A 27,415-nucleotide genomic window follows, 5' to 3' on the forward strand; every position below is an offset into this window, starting at 1 on the left:
ATATGCCGCTGATGTTATCCTCTTGATATGGGCTGCAGGGGACAGATCTGATGTGATGTCAACCCCCAAGTCTTTTTCTCTCTCTGATTCATGAAGAATTTCATCTCCCAGATGATACCTAGTATCTGGCCTCCTCCTCTGTGTGTGTGTGTGTGTGTGTGTGCGTGTGTGTGTGTGTGTGTGTGTGTGTGTGTGTGTGTGTGTGTGTGTGTGTGTGTGATAGAGAGGTCCTTCACGAGTATTTCAGCATATATGGATGATTTTAGATGAATACTATGTAGGATTCAAATGGGTTGCATGTACACACGCCTTGCTTATTATGTACAAGGTTTTTCACCGTTCGGATTTCTTGTTTGCATTTCATTTTGGAATTTTGTATTGTAGGGCCTAACCGTTAGGTTGACATATACCAGTATATATACCAGTATACCCTGGAGCATGCTGCTAGGTAGTCTGAGAGATAGTGAACATAAAAATGGGTCTTACATATTGAATGTTGTAAAACTACACAATTGCAATTTTGTTTAATTATCAGGGGAAAGCACCGAGCCCTTAAGACTTTATAGCACTTGGAAGGGGTCAGGATAAGGATTTGGGATGGGACGGGGGGAAGGAATGGTGCCTAACCACTTGGACGGTCGGGGATTAAACGCCGACCTGCATGAAGCGAGACCGTCGCTCTACCGTCCAGTCAAAGTGGCTGGGGTTACACAATTACAAAATTAGATAAGTACAAGAGCTTGACATTCTTGCAAATTATAGAACACTGGCAAGTGAGAGAGAGCCCCATTCCAAGCGCACAAACAGCAAACAAGGCAAAATGGCAGTAAACAAACTAACTTGTGGTCACTGCAACAAAACCTTGAAGACAAAGACAACGGGAATTGAATGTTATATGTAAGAATATATTTCATACTGCTTGTACAGAAGTGAGCAACACCACCGGCCTCAAAACTGGCCATTTACTCTGCGTATGCAACAATGTTTTGCCAACTTGGAATATACTAAGAAACCGTCAAGATTCCATGATCATGACCGAGAAAAATAATTTATTGAAAGCCTAGCAGACATCCAGAAAGTGGGGAAACAAATAACAATAGACCAGGAGCTGAGGCTATGGACAGGGAGGAAACAAACAAATTCAGGAAATTGTAAATTCTGATTCAGTATACACGGATACAGATGACAGTAGACTAGAAAGTGTAACAGACAGCACTGACAGCTCGGTATCGACAGACACTTCAACAGTCCCCGATAGAGACATAGACAGACAGACAGACCAGAAGGACAGACATATGCAAATTCTATATAAAGGGCGTTTGTAGACATAGACACTCTGGAAATAGAAAGTGTCTGGAATGCAGTTACCATCATCCCAGGAAATGTTTAAATATGCTTAGGAAAGGACAGTGTCGATTTGGATCAACATGTAGGTTTTTCCATCCTGACATGTGCCAAACCTCACTCGAGGACAGAAAATGTTATGACCTCAGCTGGCCAGACTTGCACGTGAACGGCCCGGGAACGCTACATAAAGAGTGGCAAGCAAGATAATGGATTTGGAGGAAACTCAATTAATTTATTATACCAAGACGAAAGGGATATCAAAATAAGGAACATAGAGAATGTATAGAACTGGATGCCAGACCCACTTGTATACCAGAGCTACAGATACATTACACATCACAACAGAGCTACAACTACAACAATCGGCACTGGTCACAACAAACTCAACATGACCACGTATAATGGACCTGCCACAAAAGTCTCCCAGTTAAACTACCTTAAATAGAGTAACCTCGTTCATCTTTGCCAACATACAACGACTGAAAACAAGAACAAAAACAAAGTACAATTCATAAATGGCCTCACTGAGTCAAGTGCAGAATATTGAGTTTTCCCAGAAGCCCCCCGAGCAGGGGAGCTGTTGGACAGTGAGCTCTGGATACCAGGATATAACCTATACAGGTGAGCTGGGGTAAATAGGTCACATGGAGGATTGGGATGGATACCTTGTATGCTCTGAGCTCCTTAACGTTACAAATGAGGTGGTAGAGGTACTGGGAGTAAAATAGATAGAAAAAATAAACTTGGTTATTATTCTAATATACAACCCCCTCCCCCCCCCCCCCCCCCTCCACCCGATGCAACAGTTAAGGAATTCATAGAACAGATAAACAAAATGGAGAATAACCTTGATAGTTTGGCAAACCCGATACCTGATATTATCTTCCTTGGTAACTTCAACCTGCATAGTCTAAGATGGGGAATAGTAAACAATAATAATAGTAAATAATAATATATCAGGAAATCTATCTGGACATAATCAACCATAGATTAGAGAACTGCTTAGATTCTGTGACAAATGTTCACTCAACCAGCCGATATCAGAGCCAACTAGGACGAAAATATTCTAGATCTGGTCTTCACAAATAATGAAGACGTAATCAGGGACATTACGATATCAGATACCACATACTCAGATCACAAGCTCATTGAAGTGCAAACTATCATCAGTACTCAAAATAGACCTAAAACAATGATCAAGTGAGAGAAGTTAGTAAATTCAATTTTAATAATAAAAGGATAGACTGGGAGAAAATAAACAGGGAACTTACGAACAGTCAATGGGAAACTGTTCTAAGTAATATAATATAAATCCTACAGAAGGAATAGAAAACTAACTTCTAAAGCATATAGTCTCTGAAACATGTTCCTTCTAAGAAAGCCAGAAAGAGGTTCAACTTAGAGAACGAAGACGACGCTACAAAATAAGGAAAAAATAACAAAAACATGGATCTAGAGCGGGAAGATCATGCCTCTCACTGCTACTTTACCACTACGACAAAATCACTGAGGCATTAGAAGAAAAACATAGTGCAGATGTGGTATATACAGATTTCGCAAAGACATTGAATAAATGTGATCATGGAGTGATAGCATACAAAATGAGGTCAATGGGAATAACCGGTAAAGTAGGACGCTGGATACTCAATTTTTTGTCGAACAGAACACAAATTAACAGTCAACCATATAAAATAGCGTTCAAGCACAGTTAAAAGCTGTGTTTCTCAGGGTACAGTCCTTGCACCACTGCTTTCCCTTATTCTCATATCAGATATAGACAAAAAATACAAGTCACAGCTTCGCATCATCCATTGCAGATGGCACAAAAATCAGCATGAAAATTACCTATGCTGAAGGCATTGAAAAACTATAAGCATATTATTAATATAGTTTTCGACTGGGCAACAGAAAGGGACGATATTTAAGTGATAAATTCCAGGTACTCAGGTACGGTAAAAATGAGGACAATAAACATAATACAAGGTACAAAACACAATTAGATTTGCCCATAGTAGGAAAGCAGCATGTAAAGGATTTGGGAATAATGTCTGACGACCTAACGTTTAGGGAGCATTACCAAGCAAATATTGCGTCAGCCAGAAAAATGATAAGATCGATTAAGAGAGCTTTCAAATCCAGAGATCCCATTACAATGGTTGTACTCTTCAAATCACTTGTGTTGTCTCATCTTGAATACTGCTCGGTACTCACTTCCCCCTTCAGAGCAGGCGAGATTACTGAAATAGAGGGAGTATAGAGAACATATACGGCACGCATAGACGCGATAAAGCACCTAAATTATTGGGATCATCTGAAAGCTCTCCAAATGTACTCGCTCGAAAGGAGACGAGATATCAAATAATATACACGTGAAAAATACTGGAGGGCCAGGTCCCAAATCTACACAGTAAAATAACAACGTACTGCAGTGAACGATATGGAAAAAATGCAGAATAGAACCAGTGAAGAGCAGTGGTGCCATAGGCACAATCAGAGAACACTGTATAAACATCAGAGGTCCGGATGTTCATCATCCTCCCAGCAAGTCTAAGAAATATTGCCGGAACAAGCGTGGATATCTTAGAGAAAACTAGTTAGTTTTCTTCAAGAAGTGCCGGACCAACCAGGCTGTGGTGGGTATGTGGGCCTGCGGGCCGCTGCAAGCCACAACCTGTTGGACAAAGCTCTCACAAGTCAAGCCTGGCCTCTGGCCGGACTTGACCGGCCAGAGGCCGGTCATATTGTCATACTGACTTGGCTCTCTTCTCATAGGTATCTTTCCTTCTTTACACTCAGTCTGCGCCTGGGCAAAGATTATTACATATCTTCGGTCTGGCTACATGTGATGCCAACAGCACCTCTGGTGATGGTAACTTGTATTACATTATACACTTTTCTTACAGACAATGAGAACAACGCCCCTAGTGATGGTGGTTGTGGCCCTGATGCTCACTGAACCTGCCCACGCCGCCGTTCTTCAGGGTGAGACATTACTTTTCCCATTTTAATCGAAGTCGAAATGTAGGCGGGTTAACTGCCTGCAAAGCAAGTCTTTCATGAATACTGAACTAGCCAATGATAGTTGATATAACCAGTGTATTTGTATCTTGTCTAATAACATTAGATGCTGCAGCATTATATAGGTAATGGTGCAACAGTAGAGCAGAAAGCCCTTGTCAATGATGCGTTTAAATATACTATATTTCATACGGCTTCAGAGTCAAAACGAATTTAAGTTGTGTTGTGACCAACAGAGAGGCCCCGGGAGGTGTTGGGGGGCCCAGGCACCGCGTACCTCCACGACCTCAACACTGACCTCGTCACCCTCCTTCGCCGGAACCTGCCACAGATCAACGACATCAGGGTTGTTGATGGTCAGTCCCCCTCCCATGTCTTTTGACTTTAAATGTACTAGCTCTTTACTTTTCTTCATAAATATAGAATGCCCTGATTCTGGACCAGGATCTGAGAGATTCCAGTCAATCCTCGTATTATTAACATGTAAATTTATTGAATAACCTCTCCATGTTGAATTAGCTCGATTCTGCAGGCACAAATAGTAAATACCGGTGCAAAGACCTTTCTCTCCCTCTCGCCCCAGCCCGGACACCCGCACAACCTGGAAGGATGACCCTTCTTGGGCGACCCCTCCACAGAGCAGGTCCATGACTCAAATGGGTGTTCAGTTTTTAATTTTCCCTCTGACCCCAAGTAGGGCCCCAGGCAACTCCCGCCGTCCCCAGACAGTCTTCCGTGAGCCCCCTCACCACCACCACAGGGCAAAGCTCTTGAAGGGGTATAATAACAGCCAGTAAGCTTCTTCACACTAGTTTCCATGAACTGCAATATACAATTTAATATCTTCCTGCTTTCTAGTTAATTAAGCTTAAACAGACCACATTTTATTTTGCCGACAGACAGTCTAGGCCTACTTAGTGCATGTCTTATTTCTATCTCTGACTGCTAATTTTGTCAATTTGCAATAATCAATTTAGTTTATGCCGGAAACGCTGTGCGTACTGGTGGATTTAGGCATAGTATATACTAGCTCGACTTAGAAATCCAACATTCTGCTTGTCTCATTTTGTATGTATGTACTTTTACCTGAATAAACATTATCATTATATAATAATCATCTATGAGAACTGAAATTGTGAAAACCACCTTTTTTCCGAACTTAAGATTCGGCAGCCGGAAACCTTCCCACATAGTGCTGAATATTGTGGCTTGCTTGAATAAAGAGTTTGAGGAGCCCAGCCTCCTGTGCTGGCAGTACTTATAGTAACGATGACCACCATAGTACATATACCGACGTGCAACGCAATTAGAAAGTAGAAATCGGTACTATTGAATTTGGACAAACTGGATTTTTTTTATATATTTGTGATGCAAAGACAAACCTAAACTTCCTAGGCCTAAAACACAATATCTGAGGCCTAATATAGTTCGTGTGCTATACTAGGCCTAGGAATATTTTTTGTTTAGCTTTCTTTCGGACGCTATGAAGTGAACAGTACAAAATTATTCTGATTGCTTAGTACGTCAATGTTTGTACGATGGTGCACATAGTTACAACAAGTACTATGTAAACAGGAGGACGGGTTGTGTTTGAGCGTTTGTAAACCAAGTCCACATATTTTTTTGTACTCGCCTAGTTGTGCTTGCGGGAGTTGAGCTTTGGTTCTGCTGTAACGTATCTTCTTATTTTCTATAATTTCCGATAATTCAAAGAGTGAAGATGGGTAGAAGTGGAAGGGAGGAGTAAGGAAGAGTGATCAGGGGAAAGGGAAAGTTTAGAATGAGAGAAAGAAGGAAAGTAGAAAATGCTGCCACCTTCCATTCATTAGTTAATTATAAGACAAGGAATGGAACTTGTCTACACAAAAATATTATCTGGTGTTATCACATCATCTGTAAGCATGGAAATCATATAGACCAAAATCTTAAAACATAAAACTTCAGAGTGCTCTCCACTCTAGCTTTCATCATCCAAGATCTAGGGATCAGAATTAAAGACAATTTAAAAAGTAAGTTACCCATAATGAATATATAAATGATTATCATAATTCAACCATTTCACTTGTTCAAATGTCAACATTAATTCAAAATTAGTTACTGCACCAAAAATTGAGAACAACTACGGCTGACTACCCCCGAAAATGACACACCACTTCAATATGAAAACACAATATACATCAACCTTACAAATTCACTCGTCAAAGTCAGAGTATACAATGATAGAGAGACGGGGAACGGCTGTCAGTCCCCACCCGGCCTGGCCTGCTGGAACCTCTGGTGTAGCTAGGCTTGCTTCCCCTCCCCCCCTCTCCCTTCTCGCTCTCGCTCTCGCTCTCGCTCTCTCTTTCATCTCTCTTTCATCTCTCTCTCTCTCTTTCATCTCTCTCTTTCATCTCTCTCTTTCATCTCTCTCTTTCATCTCTCTCTCTTTCATCTCTCTCTCTCTCTTTCATCTCTCTCTCTCTCTCTCTCTCTCTCTCTCTCTCTCTCTCTCTCTCTCTCTCACATATATATATATGTACAGTTCCACGGGTATTTAGGGGTTAGTTGGGACCGGGAACCGGGAGCTATGCTCTGCCTAGGGTGCCTGACAGCTGGGTGGACATTGCTTCAGATTCGTAGTCCTGAGGTTCCGGGTTTGATCCCCGGTGGAGGCGGAGACAAAATGCTTTCTTTCACCCTGATACCCCCGTTACCTAGCAGTAAATAGGTACCTGGGAGTTAGACAGCTGCTACATGCTGCTTCCCGGGGGGTGTATTAAAAAAAGGCCTGGTCGATAACTGGGCCGCTGGGACGCTAAAGCCCCGAAATCATCTCAAGATAATCAAGATATACCAGGAGATAACCTCTGGCGCTCTCGCCACCTCAACATTCCTGCTACACCTAGTCAGCGGCTTGTTTGATGGAAATAGCCACCTGTCTGCAATTATCAGTTTAGCAGAAAGCTAGGTCATCTGACCTCTACTCAACGAGTAAACAATTAACACTTAAAAAGGTGTTACTTTTGAATTGGTAAGGCAGATTGCCTGGCGCCGCCAATATCCTGTGTGACTCTGTATGTGAAACCCTCTCCCTTTCCGGCCCGTTGTCAGTGAGGGGGCTTGGTGGGGGGGGGGGAAGGGGGGCTGCTGGAGTGTGATGCTCAACGGGACAGTCCTCTGTCCTTTGAAAGCCTTATGCTACTGTCTTCACCAGTTTTGCCAGATGTCTTTTCCTTTTCCTTATGTTTCATTTTTCTCCCACCCCCCTCTTCTCCTTTTGTCATTTCCCACCGACATTTTGCCCGTCTTGATTCTTCTTTTGGACATCTGCTTTGATGCCCGGATGTTTGAGGAGGCATACTCTCTCACCCGTAGAACTGTGGGACCCAACGTCGCGAGCGAGGGGACGCTTTTATGCCAAACGATGCCAATCCTCCTTTCGTCGCTGAACCCGATCTCGACGGATTGACGGTTCTTAATGTGGCGATTGTGGGGCGTATACTCACGACGCACCCCCTGGGGGCAGGGGGGCGGCAAGACCTGTCTTGTTTGGTGTCCTATCTTCTAATTGTGGCTCGGAGGTGGGTACAGGGTCACATTCGTGAATGAAAGTATTACCTCTCGTTTTCATATTGCTGAATACTGTTCCTCTTATGACTTTTCAGGCTCATGGGGTAGGCGACCAAGCCCCCGAGTCAGACTGTTGAAAGACCGGGCTCTGTAGGCCCCGCTACATTGGGCCCAGACCTAGCTCCTCTTAACTACTCCCCTCGGCTCCCCCCCCCCCTCCTTTGTGGTTGGGTCGAGCCCCCAGCGGTGACCACCTTGTCCCCTGGCATGGCTCAGTCTTTCACTGTGACTACTGCGCCTTTTAATCCCTCTTTCTCTGGGAGTTCTTAATGTCATCCCCGCCACAGCCGCACGATCCCTTCCCATACTAATACGTATTACACCTTGTTTGGTCCTGCTTCGTGGACTAAATACTTTGATATCCACCATCTCGATTCTACACCTGACGATTTCTCCCTCCATAAACACCTTGTTGATTCGGTAGATGCCTCTGTTACTTTTAACCCCACTCGTTTCGGTACACGTGTCGTCGCTGCTCCTTCTCTGGATGCAGCTACCTGCTTAACTGCTTTGTCCCGCACTGGGGAGACCCCTGTTCGGGTCTCCAAAAATGCTCAGTTAAATCCCAGTGTTGGCACTGTTCTCCTCCTGCACCATGTTGCAACTGGTGTTAGGCACCTAAAAAACTGCCATGAGGATATTAAACATATCCTCGAAGCCCAAGGCCATCCTGTCCTCCAGGTGGACACGTTCACTCGACCCCCTCGTGGTCGTCGCCATCAGCCCCTTCGAGTTGTGAAAATCACCTTCGATAGTAGGACCCTTCCGCCGCCCTCTCTCATTCTTGCTGGTGCCAGGTGCTCCGTTCAGTACATCCCCTCTCCTAGACTTTGTAATAAGTGCTGGAAGTTCGGGCACGGTACCCTCAAATGCACAAGTCTTGTCTCGCTATGCCCCATGTGTGGGGACGATGACCACTCTAAGACAGATGGCTCTTCTCCCCAGGCTCACTGCCTCAATTGAGGTGAGGCCCACCCTACCTTCTCCTGCACGTGTATACACTACAAGGTTGAAGTCGTCCTCAACTTGAAACACTGGGATCGTTTGACTTTTCCTGAAGCGAGATGCCAAGTCCGCCGTCTCCACCCTTTCAATAGTGTCTCACACTCGTGTGTTGCGTTCTACCTCTCCCCATCCTTTCCACCTTCCTCAATCACACAACCCTTCCTAGGCCTTGGACCCGGACTATTCCTTTCTTTCTCTCCACCGCCTCCTTCCCTGTTTCTTTACGTTCTGTCCTGGAGGGTCTCCCTCCTGGTTCTCCAACTGGAGTTTCCTCCTTCCTACCCGGTCCGCCATGTCTCCAGTGTCTTTCCTATCTTCCCCCGATCCTTTTCCCCAGCCCTCCCCCCAGTCTCTTGGCCCTCCATGCTGCCTGACTGTCCAGGCTGTCATCATCATCCTCCCAGCAATCTTCATGTTGTTCATTCCCGTTCATCTCCTGTTGAAACCATTGAGTCTGTTGCCCAGTACGTTGTTGCAGGAACACCTGTCTGTCTGAGTCTGAAACGTAAGCCTGGCTCCTCTGTCATCCTCTCCAGCAGGTAAGAAGGCATCGCTTTCTTCCTCGCCCCCCACCTCTGACTCTATTGCTACGACTCCTCCCATTTCGGTGGTCGGGCCCCCTGTCCCAGCTATGGAGGTTTCTTTAGTCTCTGATTCCCTCTCGGTTGTTGCCCTTGCTAAGGTGCGCTCCCCGGTTTCTGCCCCTCCTCCTCCTCCTGTCCTTGACAGCCCCTCTCGGTTGTCTCCTCCTCCGGACCCCGTCCGTCTGCCTCTAGTCTGTCCTCCCGCTCCCTTCCCTCCATCCTCACTAAGATTACCCATACCCCCTAACCCTGATTTTAATCCTGAGCTTATTTAATATACGGTGTTCTTCTTTACCATTGTTTCTTCGTTGTTCTTAACAATTACACAGTTTTCACCACTTTGTGCTTGTCTCCAGGAGCCAATGCTTGGTGCTCGTCCTGGTCACTTTCATGGTTATTCCTTTCTTTCTCCCCACCCCCCTAGCTCTTGCTGGGGCCCATAACTCTACTGTTCTCTCGATTCGTACCGATATTCCCTTCGTCCCTCTACTCTTTCCATCGCCTATCCATTGTTCTGCTGCCCATGTTTTTCTAAGTAAATGGTATACAGTCTGTTCCATTTATCTCCCCCCAAATGTCCCGTTTTTCCCTTCCTGATCTTAAGCACCTCCTGGACTCCTTGCCAGTGCCGGTGCTCCTGTTGGGTGATTTCAACTGTCGACATACTCTCTGGGTGATGTTCTGACAAACACCCGAGGCCGCCTTCTCAATCCGTTCGTCCTCTCTTCTTCCCTGTCTCTTCTGAATTCTGGTGAGCCCACTCATGTGGACTCTCGAACTCCACCCTTTCCTGTCTTGATCTTTCTCTATGCTCGTCGTCCCTTTACTTAGATCTCACGTGGCGGGTTCTTGATGACCTCCATAAGGGACCATTTCCCCATCCTCGTTTCCTTTTTCTCTTTTCACCCTCCTCTCTCCTTCCCTAGGTGGCAATTTGCCAAGCTGACTGGAACCTATTCCATCCTCCATGCTATTCTCTCTGACCTCCCTCCCCTCTCTGCCTCTCTCGCGCGCCCTCCTCCTTTTTGATGACACAATCTTCGACGCTGCCCTCCGCTCTACCTCCCGGGGCATGTGGAAGTGCGTTCCCTGGTGGAATGCGGACTGTGCTCGGGCTGTCCGTTGTAAATGTGCTGCCTGGAAGAAACACCGACGCCGGCAGACGACCGCTTCTTTTATTTTGTTTCGGAAGGCAGGCGAAGCTTGCCTTCGGAAGGCAAGCTTAGCCTGTAGGACCATCCCTACAGCTAAACGTGAGAGTTGGAAATATTATGTTTCCACCATTACGTCCGATATTCCTCTGCCACATATCTGGAAGAAAATCAGAAAGAGCGCGGGTAAGTTCGTTCCAGATGTCTCGCCGGTTCTTCACCTGCGTGATACTCTTGTGTCGGACCCAGTGCAGGTCGCGACCGAACTGGGTTCTCACTTTTCGACTGTTAGCTTCGGTTCTCATCTTCCTCAATCATTCTTCCTTCGTAAGCCTGTTCTTGAATCTCGTCCCTTACATTTTCGCACTCCTCTCCGCCTTTCCTATAACGATCCCTTCTCTCTCTCTGAACTTCAGTCTGCACTGTCCCTCTGCGGTTCTACGGCAGCAGGCTCTGATGACATAGAGATGCTTCGCTATCTCCCTCTGTGTGCGTCTCAGTATTTACCAAGTCTGGGAGTTATCGTCAGTCGCTGAGGACTGACTGGATGCCTTTGTACTCCCTATTCGGAAACCGGGGTCTCTCGGGACATCCCATAAGGACTTCCGCCCTATTGCCCTCACGAGTTGTCTGCAAACTCTTTGAACGTATGGTCAATGTTCGTCTGATGTGGTTCTTGGAACACTATCACCACCTCTCCCTTTCTCAATTTGGTTTTCGCAAATGCCGCAGCATGACCGATGTCCTGGTGAACTTGGAGGTCTATATTTGTACTGCTTTTGCTGCGACGACCTCTGTCGTTTGTCCTTTTTGACCTGGAAAAGGCTTACGACACCACCTGGAGATTCCATATTCTTTCCCAACTTCGTTCTTTTGGCCTTCGTGGTAATCTCCCCCTCTTCCTACAAAGCTTCCTCTCGTCGTTCCTTTAGAGTAAGGCTTGGTGCCCCACTCTCTGCCTCTTTTCAGCAATTCGACGATGTCCCCCCAAGGTAGTGTTCTGAGCACTACTCTTTTTCTAGTTGCTCTCAATGGTCTTCTTTTCTCGCTTCCTTCTGTTGTCTTCTCCGCTTTCTATGTCGACGATCTTACTCTTTGTTGTCGAGGTGATGATTCGCCTCTCCTTCAACGGAGACTTCAACTTGCGATTGATGCTGTCAATCATGGCTTCACGTTCTCTGCAACCAAGACTTGTGCTATGACTTTTACTCGGAAGCATGTCGTTCTTCGTCCCTCTGTTACTTTATGGTCATCCCCTTGTGTACAAGGATTCCGTTAAGCTTTTGGGGTTAATCTTTGACACTCTTTTTGTCTTCGTCGCCCCATATCTCTTACCTACGAGTTGAATGCTCTAAGGCCCTTAACCTACTTAAGGTTTTGTCCCATACTTCTTGGGGAGCAGATAGGCGCACTCTCCTCTTTGTATTCCTCTCTCATACTGTCTAAACTCGATTATGGTTGCCCTGCTTACTCTTACTCTTCGCCATCTTGATCCTTTGCACCATACTGGGTTGCGCCTCAGCTCTGGTGCCTTTCGTTCGACTCCCGCCCTCAGCTTGCATGCTGAAACTGGCTTCCTGTCTCTCCAGGACCGCCGAGATCGCCACTGTGACCGATCTGAGGTGTGACCTAATGGTTAATGCTCTGGCCAGGCACCTAACTGGCTCATGGTTCGATTCTCTCATATGGGGAAGGGTTCTGTTTATTTTTTTGTGGGGCCGGTGGCTGAGCGGACAGCACACTGGGCAGAGTTTCTTTCGCCCTATGCCCCTGTTACCTAGTAGTAAATAGGTACCTGGGAGTTAGTCAGCTGTCACGGGCTGCTTCTTGGGGTGTGTGTGTGTGGTGTGGAGAGAGAAAGGGGGGGGGGATAATAGTAGTTAGTCCAAGAACAATAGTAGTTAATCGAGAGGCGGGCCGAAAGAGTAGAGCTCAACCCGCAAGTACAACTAGGTGAATACTGTCTATGCTACCTTGCGCGGTCCTTACAACACCCTCACTCTTGCCTGTGTCGTGCTTTGACTTCCCCCTATAGTTCCTGTTCCCCTTCACCACCTTCTGTCCGGTTGTCTTGCCTGCAACATTATTTTTTGGTTAGTATTACTAATATTTCTCCTCGTGTTGTTCCGTCCTTACCCTCGTGGAGGGTTCTCACCCCCCCTCCTCAATATTGTAAATCCCTGACCCATATCACTAAAGCTTTTACCCCTCCTACAGTTCTGAAACGGCTTTTCCTTGAACACTTCTCTTCACACTCCCTCTCCATTTCCATCTTCACCGATGGGTATAAGTATGCAGACGGTGTAGGCTACTCTGTTGTTTTTCCTGACCACACCTATATACCTGGTTGATACCTGGTTGATGGGGTTCTGGGAGTTCTTCTACTCCCCAAGCCCGGCCCGAGGCCAGGCTTGGCTTCTTTGAGTTTGGTCCACTAGGTTGTTGCTTGGAGCGGCTAGCAGGCCCACATACCCACCACAGCCCGGTTGGTCCGGCACTCCTTGGAGAAAACAATCTAGTTTCCTCTTGAAGATGTCCACGGTTGTCCCGGCAATATTTCTTATGCTCGCTGGGAGGATGTTGAACAACCGTGGACCTCTGATGTTTATACAGTGTTCTCTGATTGTTCCTATGGCACCTCTGCTCTTCACTGGTTCTATTCTGCATTTTCTTCCATATCGTTCACTACAGTACGTTGTTATTTTACTGTGTAGATTTGGGACCTGGCCCTCCAGTAACTTCCAGGTGTATATTATTTGATATCTCTCTCGTCTTCTTAATTCGCCTGCGTCGTGTCGCCTGCCTCCGGAGAGTAGCATCTTCACGGCAGAACTTTATGCTATTCTCTAAGAACAAAGGTAACTGCAGAAGACCCATACGAGGCTGCTCCTACTTATAACCACCCAATCCCAATCATGTACATGTCCAACCCACGTTTGAAACAATTGAGGGACCCCCACCTCCACCACGTTACGCGGTAATTGGTACCACAAATCAACAACCCTGTTACTAAACCAGTATTTACCCAAGTCTTTCCTAAATCTAAACTTACCTAATTTATACCCATTGTTTCGTGTTGATCCTATTAATATCCCCTTTGTTAATATGGAAGTTGTAGTGAATGACCTGGTGACTCTAGTGGGAGCCCTGAGGACATAGTTGGACTCTCTGCGGGAGGAGGTGCGTCAGCTTAAAAAACAACGAGAAGTAACGAAGGAGGAGACCAGCAGTAAAGGGACCTCGTCTTGGAGAGTTGCGAAAGACAGGGGCCTTAAGAAGACTTTGATAAAGCCGCCTTCAAACGCCATAGCAACTTCAAATTCATTTGACGTTTTGGAGGACGAGTGCTGTGGAGAGACTGTGGATCGCGCAAAAGGGAAAGCAACGAAGAGAAAGGAAGCGCAGGCCCCTCAGAAAGTAAAGGAAGTACCTAAGCAAACATTAGTTGTGGGAGATTCCCAGATAAGGTATTTGGATAGAACGTTTTGTGCTAGAGATAGGGGGAACAGGTTAAGGGTTTGCTATCCCGGAGCTGGCATTGGTGATATTATAAACAACATGAATGATATTATGGCTGGTAATGGGAACAATCCCATTATTTGCATTAGCGTGGGAGGAAATGATGTTGGTCGAGTCAGGAGTGAGGAACTGATTCAGAGGTATAAAACAGCCATAGAGTTAGTTAGGAGCAAGGGAGGAATCCCGATCATATGTGGCATTCTTCCAAGAAAGGGAGTGGGAAATGAATGGATATCGAGGGCACTTGGTGTCAATTGCCGGCTGGAAAGATATTGCAAATCAAATGCAATATCTTTCATAGACAACTGGGAACACTTCTATGGAAGAAATGAAATGTATGCTCGTGATGGGGTGCATCTATCGAGAGCTGGGGTTGTTGCTGTTGCGAACTCGCTAGAAGAAGTGGTTAGAGGTGTTTGTTTGGGTTTAAACTGTTAGTAGATAGAGGTATGGGAATTGATTTGGAGGAAGGAGGTAATAAAAGTATGTGTTTGTGGGAGAAAGGAATTGGCAAAACGATCAGGGAAAGAGAAGGTCCGCAAAATAACAATTCACTTAGGGTATATTACACTAACAGTAGAAGTCTAAGAAATAAAATTAACGAATTAAATGCTCTTGTCTGCACAGAAAAAATAGATATTATTGCACTTACCGAAACGTGGATGAATGTAGAAAATAGAGAACTATTAGCTGAATATCAAATATATGGATTTAAACTATTTCACACAGATAGATATATTAGACGAGGAGGTGGAGTAGCCATATATGTTAGGGACAATTTGAAATGTAGTCTCAAAGAGGGAATCAAAACAGAGCCACACACAGAAACTATTTGGATTGAATTAAACGAAAAAGCTAATAATATTATAATAGGAGTAATATATAGGCCACCAAATTTAGACAGAATGGAAGCAAAGCATCTATGGGATGAAATATCTAGAGCATCTAGATCTAACAGTATTTATGTCATGGGTGACTTTAATTTTAGCGGAATAAACTGGTTGAACAAAACAGGGAATAGTGAAGCAGAAGATTTTCTAGAATTAATTGACGATTGCTTTCTTACGCAACACATTAAGGAACCAACACGGGAAAATAATATTTTAGATTTAGTGTTAACTAACAGGGAAACGCAAATTAATGACATCGAAATAGGGAGTGAGCTAGGGAGCAGTGATCACAAAGAAATCAGATTTAGCATAGAATGGAATAGACCAGTAGGAGAAAATTCTGTTAAAGTGCCAGATTTTCGAAAAGCTGATTTTAATAGCCTAAGAAATTTTTTGGGTCAAATTGATTGGAAAGGCTTGGGTATGGGGTGTGGGCCGGTCTTGGAGCGAGACATGAACCCAGCGATAGGTGACTTAAATGGGGATTTCGATGTGGATTCAATATATAACTTATTTAAGAATATTCTAAACAAAGCACAGGAACGTAGTATACCATACAAATTGAATAGATCGTATACTAATGACCCAAAGTGGATAACAAAGAATTTGAAGAACCTTATAGGTAAAAAGAGAGCTTGGTACAAAAGGATTAAAAATGGGGAGGTCACTTTAGAACAGGAATTCGTACAACTGGTTAGAAATGTTAAAAAAGAGATAAGGAAAGCAAAAAGAAACTATGAAGTTCGCATAGCAGGGCAAGCAAAGACAAATCCTAAAGGGTTTTTTCAGTTATATCGTACTAAGACTAGGGAAAGGATAGGTCCATTAAAAACTGAGACAGGTCAAATAACAGATAGTGATGAAGAGATGAGTAGTATTTTTAATAAATATTTTGTATCTGTATTTACTAAAGAGGAACTTAACAATATGCCTTCAGCCGAACAAGTCTATGTGGGTGGGGACGAGGACAGGTTGACGAGTTTAGCAGTTACCAGGGAGGATGTTCTTAAACAAATAGTAAAACTCAAACCAAACAAATCCCCAGGGCCGGATGAAGTGTTTGCTAGGGTGCTTAAAGAATGCAAAGAGGAGCTTTGTGACCCACTGTCAACCATATTTAATAAATCAATAGAGTCAGGCAGAGTGCCAGAGTTTTGGAAAGTTGCTAATGTGATACCAGTTTTTAAGAAAGGAGATAGATCACTTGCGTCTAACTATCGACCAATTAGCCTAACGTCTATTGTGGGAAAGTTACTCGAATCTATAATAGCAAATAAAATTCGTCTTCATCTTGAAAAACATAAATTAATAATTGAGTCGCAACATGGTTTTATAAATGGCCGTTCATGTTTAACAAATTTGTTATCTTTTTATTCTAGCATTGTTGAGGCAGTTGATAGTGGTAAGGATTACCCTAGAACATAAGAACATAAGAACAAAGGTAACTGCAGAAGGCCTATTGGCCCATACGAGGCAGCTCCTATTCTATAACCACCCAATCCCACTCATATACTTGTCCAACCCGTGCTTGAAACAATCGAGGGACCCCACCTCCACAATGTTACGCGGCAATTGGTTCCACAAATCAACAACCCTGTTACTGAACCAGTATTTACCCAAGTCTTTCCTAAATCTAAACTTATCCAATTTATATCCATTGTTTCGTGTTCTGTCCTGTGTTGATACTTTTAATACCCTATTAATATCCCCCCGGTTATGTCCATTCATCCACTTGTAAACCTCTATCATGTCACCCCTAACTCTTCGCCTTTCCAGTGAATGCAACTTAAGCTTTGTTAATCTTTCTTCATATGAAAGATTTCTAATTTGGGGAATTAACTTAGTCATCCTACGCTGGACATGTTCAAGTGAATTTATATCCATTCTATAATATGGCGACCAAAACTGAACTGCATAATCTAAATGGGGCCTAACTAGAGCAAGATATAGCTTGAGAACCACACCAGGTGTCTTGTTACTAACGCTGCGATTAATAAATCCAAGTGTTCGATTTGCCTTATTACGAACATTTATGCATTGATCCTTTTGTTTTAAATTCTTACTAATCATAACTCCCAGATCCCTTTCGCAATCCGACTTCGCAATCACAACACCATCTAGCTCGTATCTTGTAACTCTATCATCATTACCTAACCTCAGAACTTTACATTTATCAGCATTAAACTGCATCTGCCAATCCTTTGACCATTTCAAAACCCTATCTAGATCAACTTGAAGTGATAGTGAGTCCTCCTCCGAATTAATTTCCCTACCGATTTTCGTATCATCGGCAAATTTGCAAATGTTGCTACTCAAACCTGAATCTAAATCATTTATATATATTATAAACAACAGAGGTCCCAGGACAGAGCCTTGAGGCACTCCACTTACAACATTTTCCCACTCTGACTTGATTCCATTTATACTAACTCTCTGTTTCCTTTGGTATAGCCATGCCCTAATCCAGCTTAATATAGCACCCCAAATACCATGAGACTCTATTTTTTAATCAGTCTTTCATGTGGCACTGTATCAAAAGCTTTGCTAAAGTCAAGGTATACAACATCGCAATCCTTACCACTATCAACTGCCTCAACAATGCTAGAATAAAAAGATAACAAATTTGTTAAACATGAACGGCCATTTATAAAACCATGTTGCGACTCAATTATTAATTTATGTTTTTCAAGATGAAGACGAATTTTATTTGCTATTATAGATTCGAGTAACTTTCCCACAATAGACGTTAGGCTAATTGGTCGATAGTTAGACGCAAGTGATCTATCTCCTTTCTTAAAAACTGGTATCACATTAGCAACTTTCCAAAACTCTGGCACTCTGCCTGACTCTATTGATTTATTAAATATGGTTGACAGTGGGTCACAAAGCTCCTCTTTGCATTCTTTAAGCACCCTAGCAAACACTTCATCCGGCCCTGGGGATTTGTTTGGTTTGAGTTTTACTATTTGTTTAAGAACATCCTCCCTGGTAACTGCTAAACTCGTCAACCTGTCCTCGTCCCCACCCACATAGACTTGTTCGGCTGAAGGCATATTGTTAAGTTCCTCTTTAGTAAATACAGATACAAAATATTTATTAAAAATACTACTCATCTCTTCATCACTATCTGTTATTTGACCTGTCTCAGTTTTTAATGGACCTATCCTTTCCCTAGTCTTAGTACGATATAACTGAAAAAACCCTTTAGGATTTGTCTTTGCTTGCCCTGCTATGCGAACTTCATAGTTTCTTTTTGCTTTCCTTATCTCTTTTTTAACATTGCTAACCAGTTGTACGAATTCCTGTTCTAAAGTGACCTCCCCATTTTTAATCCTTTTGTACCAAGCTCTCTTTTTACCTATAAGGTTCTTCAAATTCTTTGTTATCCACTTTGGGTCATTAGTATACGATCTATTCAATTTGTATGGTATACTACGTTCCTGTGCTTTGTTTAGAATATTCTTAAATAAGTTATATATTGAATCCACATCGAAATCCCCATTTAAGTCACCTATCGCTGGGTTCATGTCTCGCTCCAAGACCGGCCCACACCCCATACCCAAGCCTTTCCAATCAATTTGACCCAAAAAATTTCTTAGGCTATTAAAATCAGCTTTTCGAAAATCTGGCACTTTAACAGAATTTTCTCCTACTGGTCTATTCCATTCTATGCTAAATCTGATTTCTTTGTGATCACTGCTCCCTAGCTCACTCCCTATTTCGATGTCATTAATTTGCGTTTCCCTGTTAGTTAACACTAAATCTAAAATATTATTTTCCCGTGTTGGTTCCTTAATGTGTTGCGTAAGAAAGCAATCGTCAATTAATTCTAGAAAATCTTCTGCTTCACTATTCCCTGTTTTGTTCAACCAGTTTATTCCGCTAAAATTAAAGTCACCCATGACATAAATACTGTTAGATCTAGATGCTCTAGATATTTCATCCCATAGATGCTTTGCTTCCATTCTGTCTAAATTTGGTGGCCTATATATTACTCCTATTATAATATTATTAGCTTTTTCGTTTAATTCAATCCAAATAGTTTCTGTGTGTGGCTCTGTTTTGATTCCCTCTTTGAGACTACATTTCAAATTGTCCCTAACATATATGGCTACTCCACCTCCTCGTCTAATATATCTATCTGTGTGAAATAGTTTAAATCCATATATTTGATATTCAGCTAATAGTTCTCTATTTTCTACATTCATCCACGTTTCGGTAAGTGCAATAATATCTATTTTTTCTGTGCAGACAAGAGCATTTAATTCGTTAATTTTATTTCTTAGACTTCTACTGTTAGTGTAATATACCCTAAGTGAATTGTTATTTTGCGGACCTTCTCTTTCCCTGATCGTTTTGCCAATTCCTTTCTCCCACAAACACATACTTTTATTACCTCCTTCCTCCAAATCAATTCCCATACCTCTATCTACTAACAGTTTAAACCCAAACAAACACCTCTAACCACTTCTTCTAGCGAGTTCGCAACAGCAACAACCCCAGCTCTCGATAGATGCACCCCATCACGAGCATACATTTCATTTCTTCCATAGAAGTGTTCCCAGTTGTCTATGAAAGATATTGCATTTGATTTGCAATATCTTTCCAGCCGGCAATTGACACCAAGTGCCCTCGATATCCATTCATTTCCCACTCCCTTTCTTGGAAGAATGCCACATATGATCGGGATTCCTCCCTTGCTCCTAACTAACTCTATGGCTGTTTTATACCTCTGAATCAGTTCCTCACTCCTGACTCGACCAACATCATTTCCTCCCACGCTAATGCAAATAATGGGATTGTTCCCATTACCAGCCATAATATCATTCATGTTGTTTATAATATCACCAATGCCAGCTCCGGGATAGCAAACCCTTAACCTGTTCCCCCTATCTCTAGCACAAAACGTTCTATCCAAATACCTTATCTGGGAATCTCCCACAACTAATGTTTGCTTAGGTACTTCCTTTACTTTCTGAGTAAAGGTAGGATTGCGATGTAAGGATTGCGGTAAGGATGTAAGGATAGTGGTAAGGATTGCGATGTTGTATACCTTGACTTTAGCAAAGCTTTTGATACAGTGCCACATGAAAGACTGATTAAAAAAATAGTGTCTCATGGTATTGGGGGTGCTATATTAAGCTGGATTAGGGCATGGCTATACCAAAGGAAACAGAGAGTTAGTATAAATGGAATCAAGTCAGAGTGGGAAAATGTTGTAAGTGGAGTGCCTCAAGGCTCTGTCCTGGGACCTCTGTTGTTTATAATATATATAAATGATTTAGATTCAGGTTTGAGTAGCAACATTTGCAAATTTGCCGATGATACGAAAATCGGTAGGGAAATTAATTCGGAGGAGGACTCACTATCACTTCAAGTTGATCTAGATAGGGTTTTGAAATGGTCAAAGGATTGGCAGATGCAGTTTAATGCTGATAAATGTAAAGTTCTGAGGTTAGGTAATGATGATAGAGTTACAAGATACGAGCTAGATGGTGTTGTGATTGCGAAGTCGGATTGCGAAAGGGATCTGGGAGTTATGATTAGTAAGAATTTAAAACAAAAGGATCAATGCATAAATGTTCGTAATAAGGCAAATCGGACACTTGGATTTATTAATCGCAGCATTAGTAACAAGACACCTGGTGTGGTTCTCAAGCTATATCTTGCTCTAGTTAGGCCCCATTTAGATTATGCAGTTCAGTTTTGGTCGCCATATTATAGAATGGATATAAATTCACTTGAACGTGTCCAGCGTAGGATGACTAAGTTAATTCCCCAAATTAGAAATCTTTCATATGAAGAAAGATTAACAAAGCTTAAGTTGCATTCACTGGAAAGGCGAAGAGTTAGGGGTGACATGATAGAGGTTTACAAGTGGATGAATGGACATAACCGGGGGGATATTAATAGGGTATTAAAAGTATCAACACAGGACAGAACACGAAACAATGGATATAAATTGGATAAGTTTAGATTTAGGAAAGACTTGGGTAAATACTGGTTCAGTAACAGGGTTGTTGATTTGTGGAACCAATTGCCGCGTAACATTGTGGAGGTGGGGTCCCTCGATTGTTTCAAGCACGGGTTGGACAAGTATATGAGTGGGATTGGGTGGTTATAGAATAGGAGCTGCCTCGTATGGGCCAATAGGCCTTCTGCAGTTACCTTTGTTCTTATGTTCTTATGTTCTTATGTTCTTGTTATGTAGATTCATCCACTTGTAAACCTTTATCATGTCACCCCTGAACTCTTCGCCTTTCCAGGGAATGCAATTTAAGCTTTGTTAATCTCTCTTCATATGACAGGTTTCTAATTAGAACAGGATTAATTCTAATTAATCTAGTTTCTAAACTTTGTCATCCTACGATGGACACGTTCAGGTGAATTTATATCGATTCTATAGTACGGCGACCAAAACTGAACTGCATAATCTAAATGGGGACCAGGTGTCTCGCTACTAACGCTTCGATTAATAAATCCCAGTGTCCTATTTGCCTTATTACGAACATTCATGCACTGATCCTTTGGTTTTAAATTCTTACTAATCATAACTCCCAGATACATTTCGCAATCTCAACACCATCTAGCTCGTATCTTGTAACTATCATCATTACCTAGCCTCAAAACTTTACATTTATCAGCATTAAAAGACATCTGCCAATCTTTTGACCATTTCAAAACCCTATTTAGATCGACTTGAAGTGACAGCGAGTCTTCTTCCGTGTTTATTTCCCTACCGATTTTTGTATCGTCGGCAAATTTGCAACTGTTGCTACTCAAACCTGAATCTAAATAATTTGTATATACTGTATTATAAACAAGAGAGGTCCCAGGACAGCCTAGAGGCACTCCACTTGCAACATTTCCCCACTCTGACTTAATCCCATTTATACTAACTCTGTTTCCTTGGGTATACCCATGCCCTAATCAAACTTAATATAGCACCCCCCCAACTCCATGCTCTTCGTCTCCTGCTTTATCGCTGTCAATCCTCCTTTGTGATTGTAGTCGACTCTCGCAGTGCCCTCATGGCTCTGGTCCTTTAATCCAGTCCATCTGGTTGTCAGGATTCAACATTGGCCGTTTCTTATCTCTCGCAGATTTAAGTGGACGGTAGACACGATTGGAAATTTTGTTTAATGTCAACCATACTTTTTTTACAAGTCGTATATAAGAAGGGCTGCAATTCTACGTTTCAGTATTGCATCCCAAATAGAAAGGGAGATTTTTTTTAACGAATTTTACACATTTTCAATATCCTCCTCCTACCACAAAATTCAAATGACATAATTTCAATGACACATGACACTCGCATATCATATTAGCATATAATAAAGGATTTTACTTAAAAGGATTATCCAAAATATGTTTAGTTTTACTAATACAAGCAGTCAAAGTTCCCCCAAAAATACATGCCAATATTTCATGTTTGCAAATATTTATAAAATCAATAAATGAACTTAGGAATAGAGTGTTTTAGACATGTTGTAGAGACGTCAACTCTACATAAGGTGTAAATTTCATGTAAACTGAAAAAAATGAAAGAGGAGATGCAATTTTTGTTACTTTAAAATAAATAAGATCACCTGTAGTTGAAGTTGACTTCAACCAATTTCCTCCAAAATTTGCATCTTTACAGATAGGCATACGTTCTGTACGGTGTACAAGTTTCATGCAAATTGGCTGATAAGAAGTATGAACAAAAAATTTGATTTTTTTTTTTTTTAATTTTTTGGCATAAAAGTAAATATTTAAATACTTTATTATATGCTACTGTGATAGCTTAGTCAGACATGATTTCAGTTGACCCTTTGTTTGATGTTAAATTTTGACCATTTTGGAAATTTTTTGACAATTCAATATTTTTTTCTCCCTTCCTATTTATGCTATGATGCTGAGACTTGGGTCAGTTAAACCAAATTTTATATACAACTAGTAAAAAAAAAGTTTGATTGAAATCAAACCAGTTTTCATTTTTCCGATATATGCCCCCTTAACAGTTTAATTTTGCTGGGTTCCCAGCCATATTGGTGTTCTCTTTAAATGAGCATGCGCTGCCGCTAAGAAAGCTATCCTCTCTTGTCCCATCTCCCATAAAGGTATTCCTTATTCCGACTTTTACCCAGTTATTCATTCCTCCATCCTTACCCGTTGGCAGGGTTGTTGGTCTTCTGTTACTGGTAACAAACTTCGTACTCTTAAGAGTAGTGTGTCCCTGTGGCCTTCCTCCTACCACCATAACCAGCGGCGGGAAACGGCTCTGGCAAGGTTGCGTATTGGCCATACGCGCTTAACTCACGGACACTTAATGGAGCGCTGCTCTGCTCCTTATTGTCCCTCTTACAGTTGTGTATATTCTTGTTGAATGTCCAGACTTCCAGGACGCGCGTCTTGCTTTCCAGACCGTCCCTCGATAGAATTCTTGGTGAATCGGATAATTTTGATATCGTTCGCCTTATAAGTTTCTCTTATTGGCATCCTTAGTGATATAACGCCCTCTTATATATAGCGCCCTCTGATTATTCCTCATTTTTTATGGTGCTACATAGCCTTCCCGGCTTGGTGCCTTCTTTGATAATTACTGTACTTTGCATGTGAAATATTAAATAAAACCTTGTTTGTGTTCCACCCATGCTAAATAGTCTTTGTCCACCCTGTCAATTCCTCGATTTTTTGTAGGTGGTGATCATCTCTCTCCTTACTCGTGTCTTTCAGGGACGTGAGGCTTAGCTCCTGTAGCCTTTCCTCGAAAAGCATCTCTCAATTTTGGGACTAGTCTGGTGGTATACCTCTGAGTCTTTAATTTTGTCTTGTGTTTAATTAGGTATGGACGCCAGGCTGGAACTGTATACTCCAGGATTGGTCTGACATAAGTGGTATACAAGGTTCTGAATGATTCCTTGAACAAGTTTTTAAAGGAAGTTCTTATGTTGGCCAATGTAGCATATGCCACTGATGCTATCCTTTTGATGTGGGGCTTTTATCAGTCCACTTATAATTGTTACCAATTATAAATGTTAACATTTCCTGTAGACAGTTAATTAAATTGTACGAGTTGTGCTTCACGATCAACACAGGCTCACACAGAAACCAACTCGGCTAATTGCGAGAGAAGTGTTTGCCTGCTATAACCATGATCTAGTAGTATCTATGAAATAGAATGTCTGAGATTGGAGGCCAGATGCTTGCAGTTAGCCTCACAACTTTCCAAGGTGATCTGTGATTGTACGGAGTGTCATGGGTTCAACCCCCAAGCCTGTGTTTAATTAGGATAAGCTCCTATGAAGTAAGGGTTGTTTTCCAATGTTCATCTCACACACAGCATTACCACAATGTTGTAAACAACAACAATAAAAACGTGGTTACGTTGCGTGTTTGCTGGACATATAAACTGCATGTTTTCTCGCACACACACACTCACGAGAGTGAGTGAGTCCCTCCCGCCTGGAGGGAAAGAATGGGAAAGGTGGGAGGTTGGGGGGAGAGGGACATTTCTGTGAAGATGGTTACAGTAACGTGGTGAGATGGAGGTGTGCAAGGAGGGTTTTTATGAGGTTGGGGACAGAGGAAAATGTGTGTAGGGGAGTTGAGGTGGTTTGTGGGAGAGATGGGGGTGGACGTGAATGGAAAAAAGGGACAGCAGAATGTGGAGGGAGACCGGGAAGGAGTGTGAGTGTGATTTTAAGTGTAGTTAAGAGAGCTATGCTCACGGTGAGAGAGAGAGAGAGAGAGAGAGAGAGAGAGAGAGAGAGAGAGAGAGAGAGAGATAAAGATATAGAGATATAGAGATATAGAGATATAGAGATATAGATAGGGCAGAGACTGGGAGGGTGTGTAGATTTTGGCACTGATGATGAATGTGTGTTGTGGGTTTACAGGGAGGGTTGTGAGTTTTGAGGAGATCGGGTGGGTGTATATGGAGATTGGGAAAGTTTGGGGGGCAGAGATGTGTGTGTGTTTTGAAGGATATGGGGAATTTGTGTTTAGAGGGAGATAGGGTGTAAGAGGTGGGGGGGGGGGAGAAGAGACCTGGGAGGGGTTCTTGAAAAGGGCTGGGCACTTGGATTGCCTGGGTACCATGATTAGCAAGAATATAAGCATAAAGTTAGCTGCAAAAGGCCTATTTGGTCCATGCAAGGCAGTTATACCTAACCCAATCAAAATTGGACCATTGTACCAAAAAGTTTTTCATACTATTGGAATCCTGGGCATAATACATGCCATCTTAAGCCTAATTTAGTATGTTGGTGCTATACAAGGCATCGGAAAATTTGGGTTTGTTGTTGGTCTCATGCCCTCTACAAAATGAATAGTTTCTTGTGCATTCCACCATAGTTCCTTTAAGTACTGTACTATAATTTTTTGACGAGTTGCACAAGTAGTATACTCCAATTGCAGTAGTCACTAAAGTACTGTATCTACTGCTCTATCCATGCATTGTGCAGTGACAAACTGCTACCCAAGTTTGGTAATAATTTATCACAAACTCTTATACCTGTATTAATATTCCGGCAGGTCCCAACGGCCCCCGGCTGGATATGCCCCTGAGCGGGTGCAGAGACTCCATGGACTGCCACCACCGCTTTACCAACTACCTTGGCCTCCTGGTTCGCATGATGGAGACAGGCAAAAAGAGGAAGTAAGGAACTAGATAAGTAATGAAATGTATAATATAGAAAACAGAAGCAAAACGGCAAGAGGAATCAAGAAAAAGGAGTGAAACAGATGTCAAACTGAAAAATATGGCACTGCTTCATTTGACAGGCAAGACAAATTCCACGAAAAGAAATGATATAGATAATATATATATTTTTCAACAAAAAAGGAAAACAAAGAAGCTAGACATGGACAAACAGGAGTTTATCAAAAGTGAATACTGTAGTAAATTACAAACCAGATTAGATCCAAACAGGATTGCATGAAAATGAGATTGCAAACTTGAGTAAACTATACTAAGAAAACTTAAAGGGTTAAATAGAAAGGACTATCATATTGAACTAAAACAGATAGAATACCTATATTGAGGTAAAATATGCAGATAGTACACCCATACATAAGAAACCTAACCAGACATATTTTTGCATATGCACAAAAAAGATCTAGTGGGAGAATATGCAACTGGCAATGCTGTGGTCGCAGGTTCGCATCACCTCGCATCCATAGTGGATTTTCTCAGATTTTTGCATCTCCCATCTAAAAAGATCAACACAATCAAAGCTGTTTAGACAACAGATTAACCATATTAAAAATATAACATTTTCTATAACATTTACTTACCATAAAAATGATTCATTTCTGTAATAAACATTTACCCATTGGTGGCATAATGAAAAGCATGTATGAGAACTGTTGTTGGCTACAACTGGCCAAGATTTAGTCAGCCATGTCTAAGTAAAAAATTTAGAACCATTCAACATTCAGGCATCTTGTAATTTGAAAGCTATCTGTCCAGTCAAACATTTGAAGGCCAACATTACCCAGCCTCAGGCCTTTGTAAGCCAGTTTAATTGGGCATATGTGAACAGTACAAGCAGGCTACATTGACGAAAACATTTACCATACTTAAACTTAACGTGAATCTGTTACTAATTTCAGTATTTGCCCATGCTGAAGTTAAACAGTCAATGACCATAATTGGACTACATCTCTATAACATAAGAACAAATATTGGGTTTAAAAGCTAAAATACCTGGCTATGTTTCATTGACTCGAGTTGCTTAGTGTGTGTGAGAGATTTTCCTTGCAGGACTGCTTTCATTCCCAGTGGCTTTCCGACAAATATATATGTGATCAGTGTCGCTAGGTTTTGTTTCTCAAAGCACACTAGGTTGCTGGCGAAAAGTGGTTGCTGTTCAGCGGCAGTGTTGGAACTGAATTACTGTAGACAGTGTGCAACATTTTTAGATTATGCTGTGCCAAGTTTGTGCCAAAATATAAGTATTGGTATGTTTATGGACTTATAATCTCAGTAATAGCAATGTTACGGTAACAAAACAAAAAATATTTGTTGTATAAATGTCTACTGGCAAGTTTGTTTAACCTTTTTCACTTCCAACCATTGATATAATAATGGTTGCCATGCATACACAAATATAATTAGCAAAAATCATGGTGGTACCCTCAATACTAAGTGCTTACTGCAATATTTGGTTGGTATGTGAAAACAATTGTTGAATATACAATTGACAATATTTTTGCAAGAGCATAAACTCTTGTGGCTGCTCTGAATAAGCCATCAATTAAAATAAAAGATGTGTTCTATCCACATTGCTGGCTCCTTCAGAAG

The 27,415-nt window shown here is 42.1% G+C and overlaps 1 protein-coding gene across 3 annotated transcripts in view; it reads left to right on the plus strand.

The window, feature by feature from the left end:
• LOC123757976 (uncharacterized) overlaps window positions 1–27,151 on the plus strand; it is a 31,842-nt gene extending 4,691 nt beyond the window's left edge. For 2 of the 3 annotated variants that reach the window (XM_045742040.2, XM_045742041.2), the window contains exons 2-4: window positions 4,251–4,329; window positions 4,602–4,721; window positions 25,645–27,151. In XM_045742040.2, the coding sequence (XP_045597996.1) occupies window positions 4,251–4,329; window positions 4,602–4,721; window positions 25,645–25,772 (327 nt within the window). In that variant the 3' untranslated portion in view covers window positions 25,773–27,151. The remainder of the gene's footprint in view (window positions 1–4,250; window positions 4,330–4,601; window positions 4,722–25,644) is intronic. The other variant, XM_045742042.2, reaches the window with a different exon arrangement.
• The last annotated feature ends 264 nt before the right edge of the window (window positions 27,152–27,415 follow it).

Source organism: Procambarus clarkii, chromosome 40 (assembly GCF_040958095.1).
Source record: "Procambarus clarkii isolate CNS0578487 chromosome 40, FALCON_Pclarkii_2.0, whole genome shotgun sequence".
Lineage (NCBI taxonomy): Eukaryota > Metazoa > Arthropoda > Malacostraca > Decapoda > Cambaridae > Procambarus > Procambarus clarkii.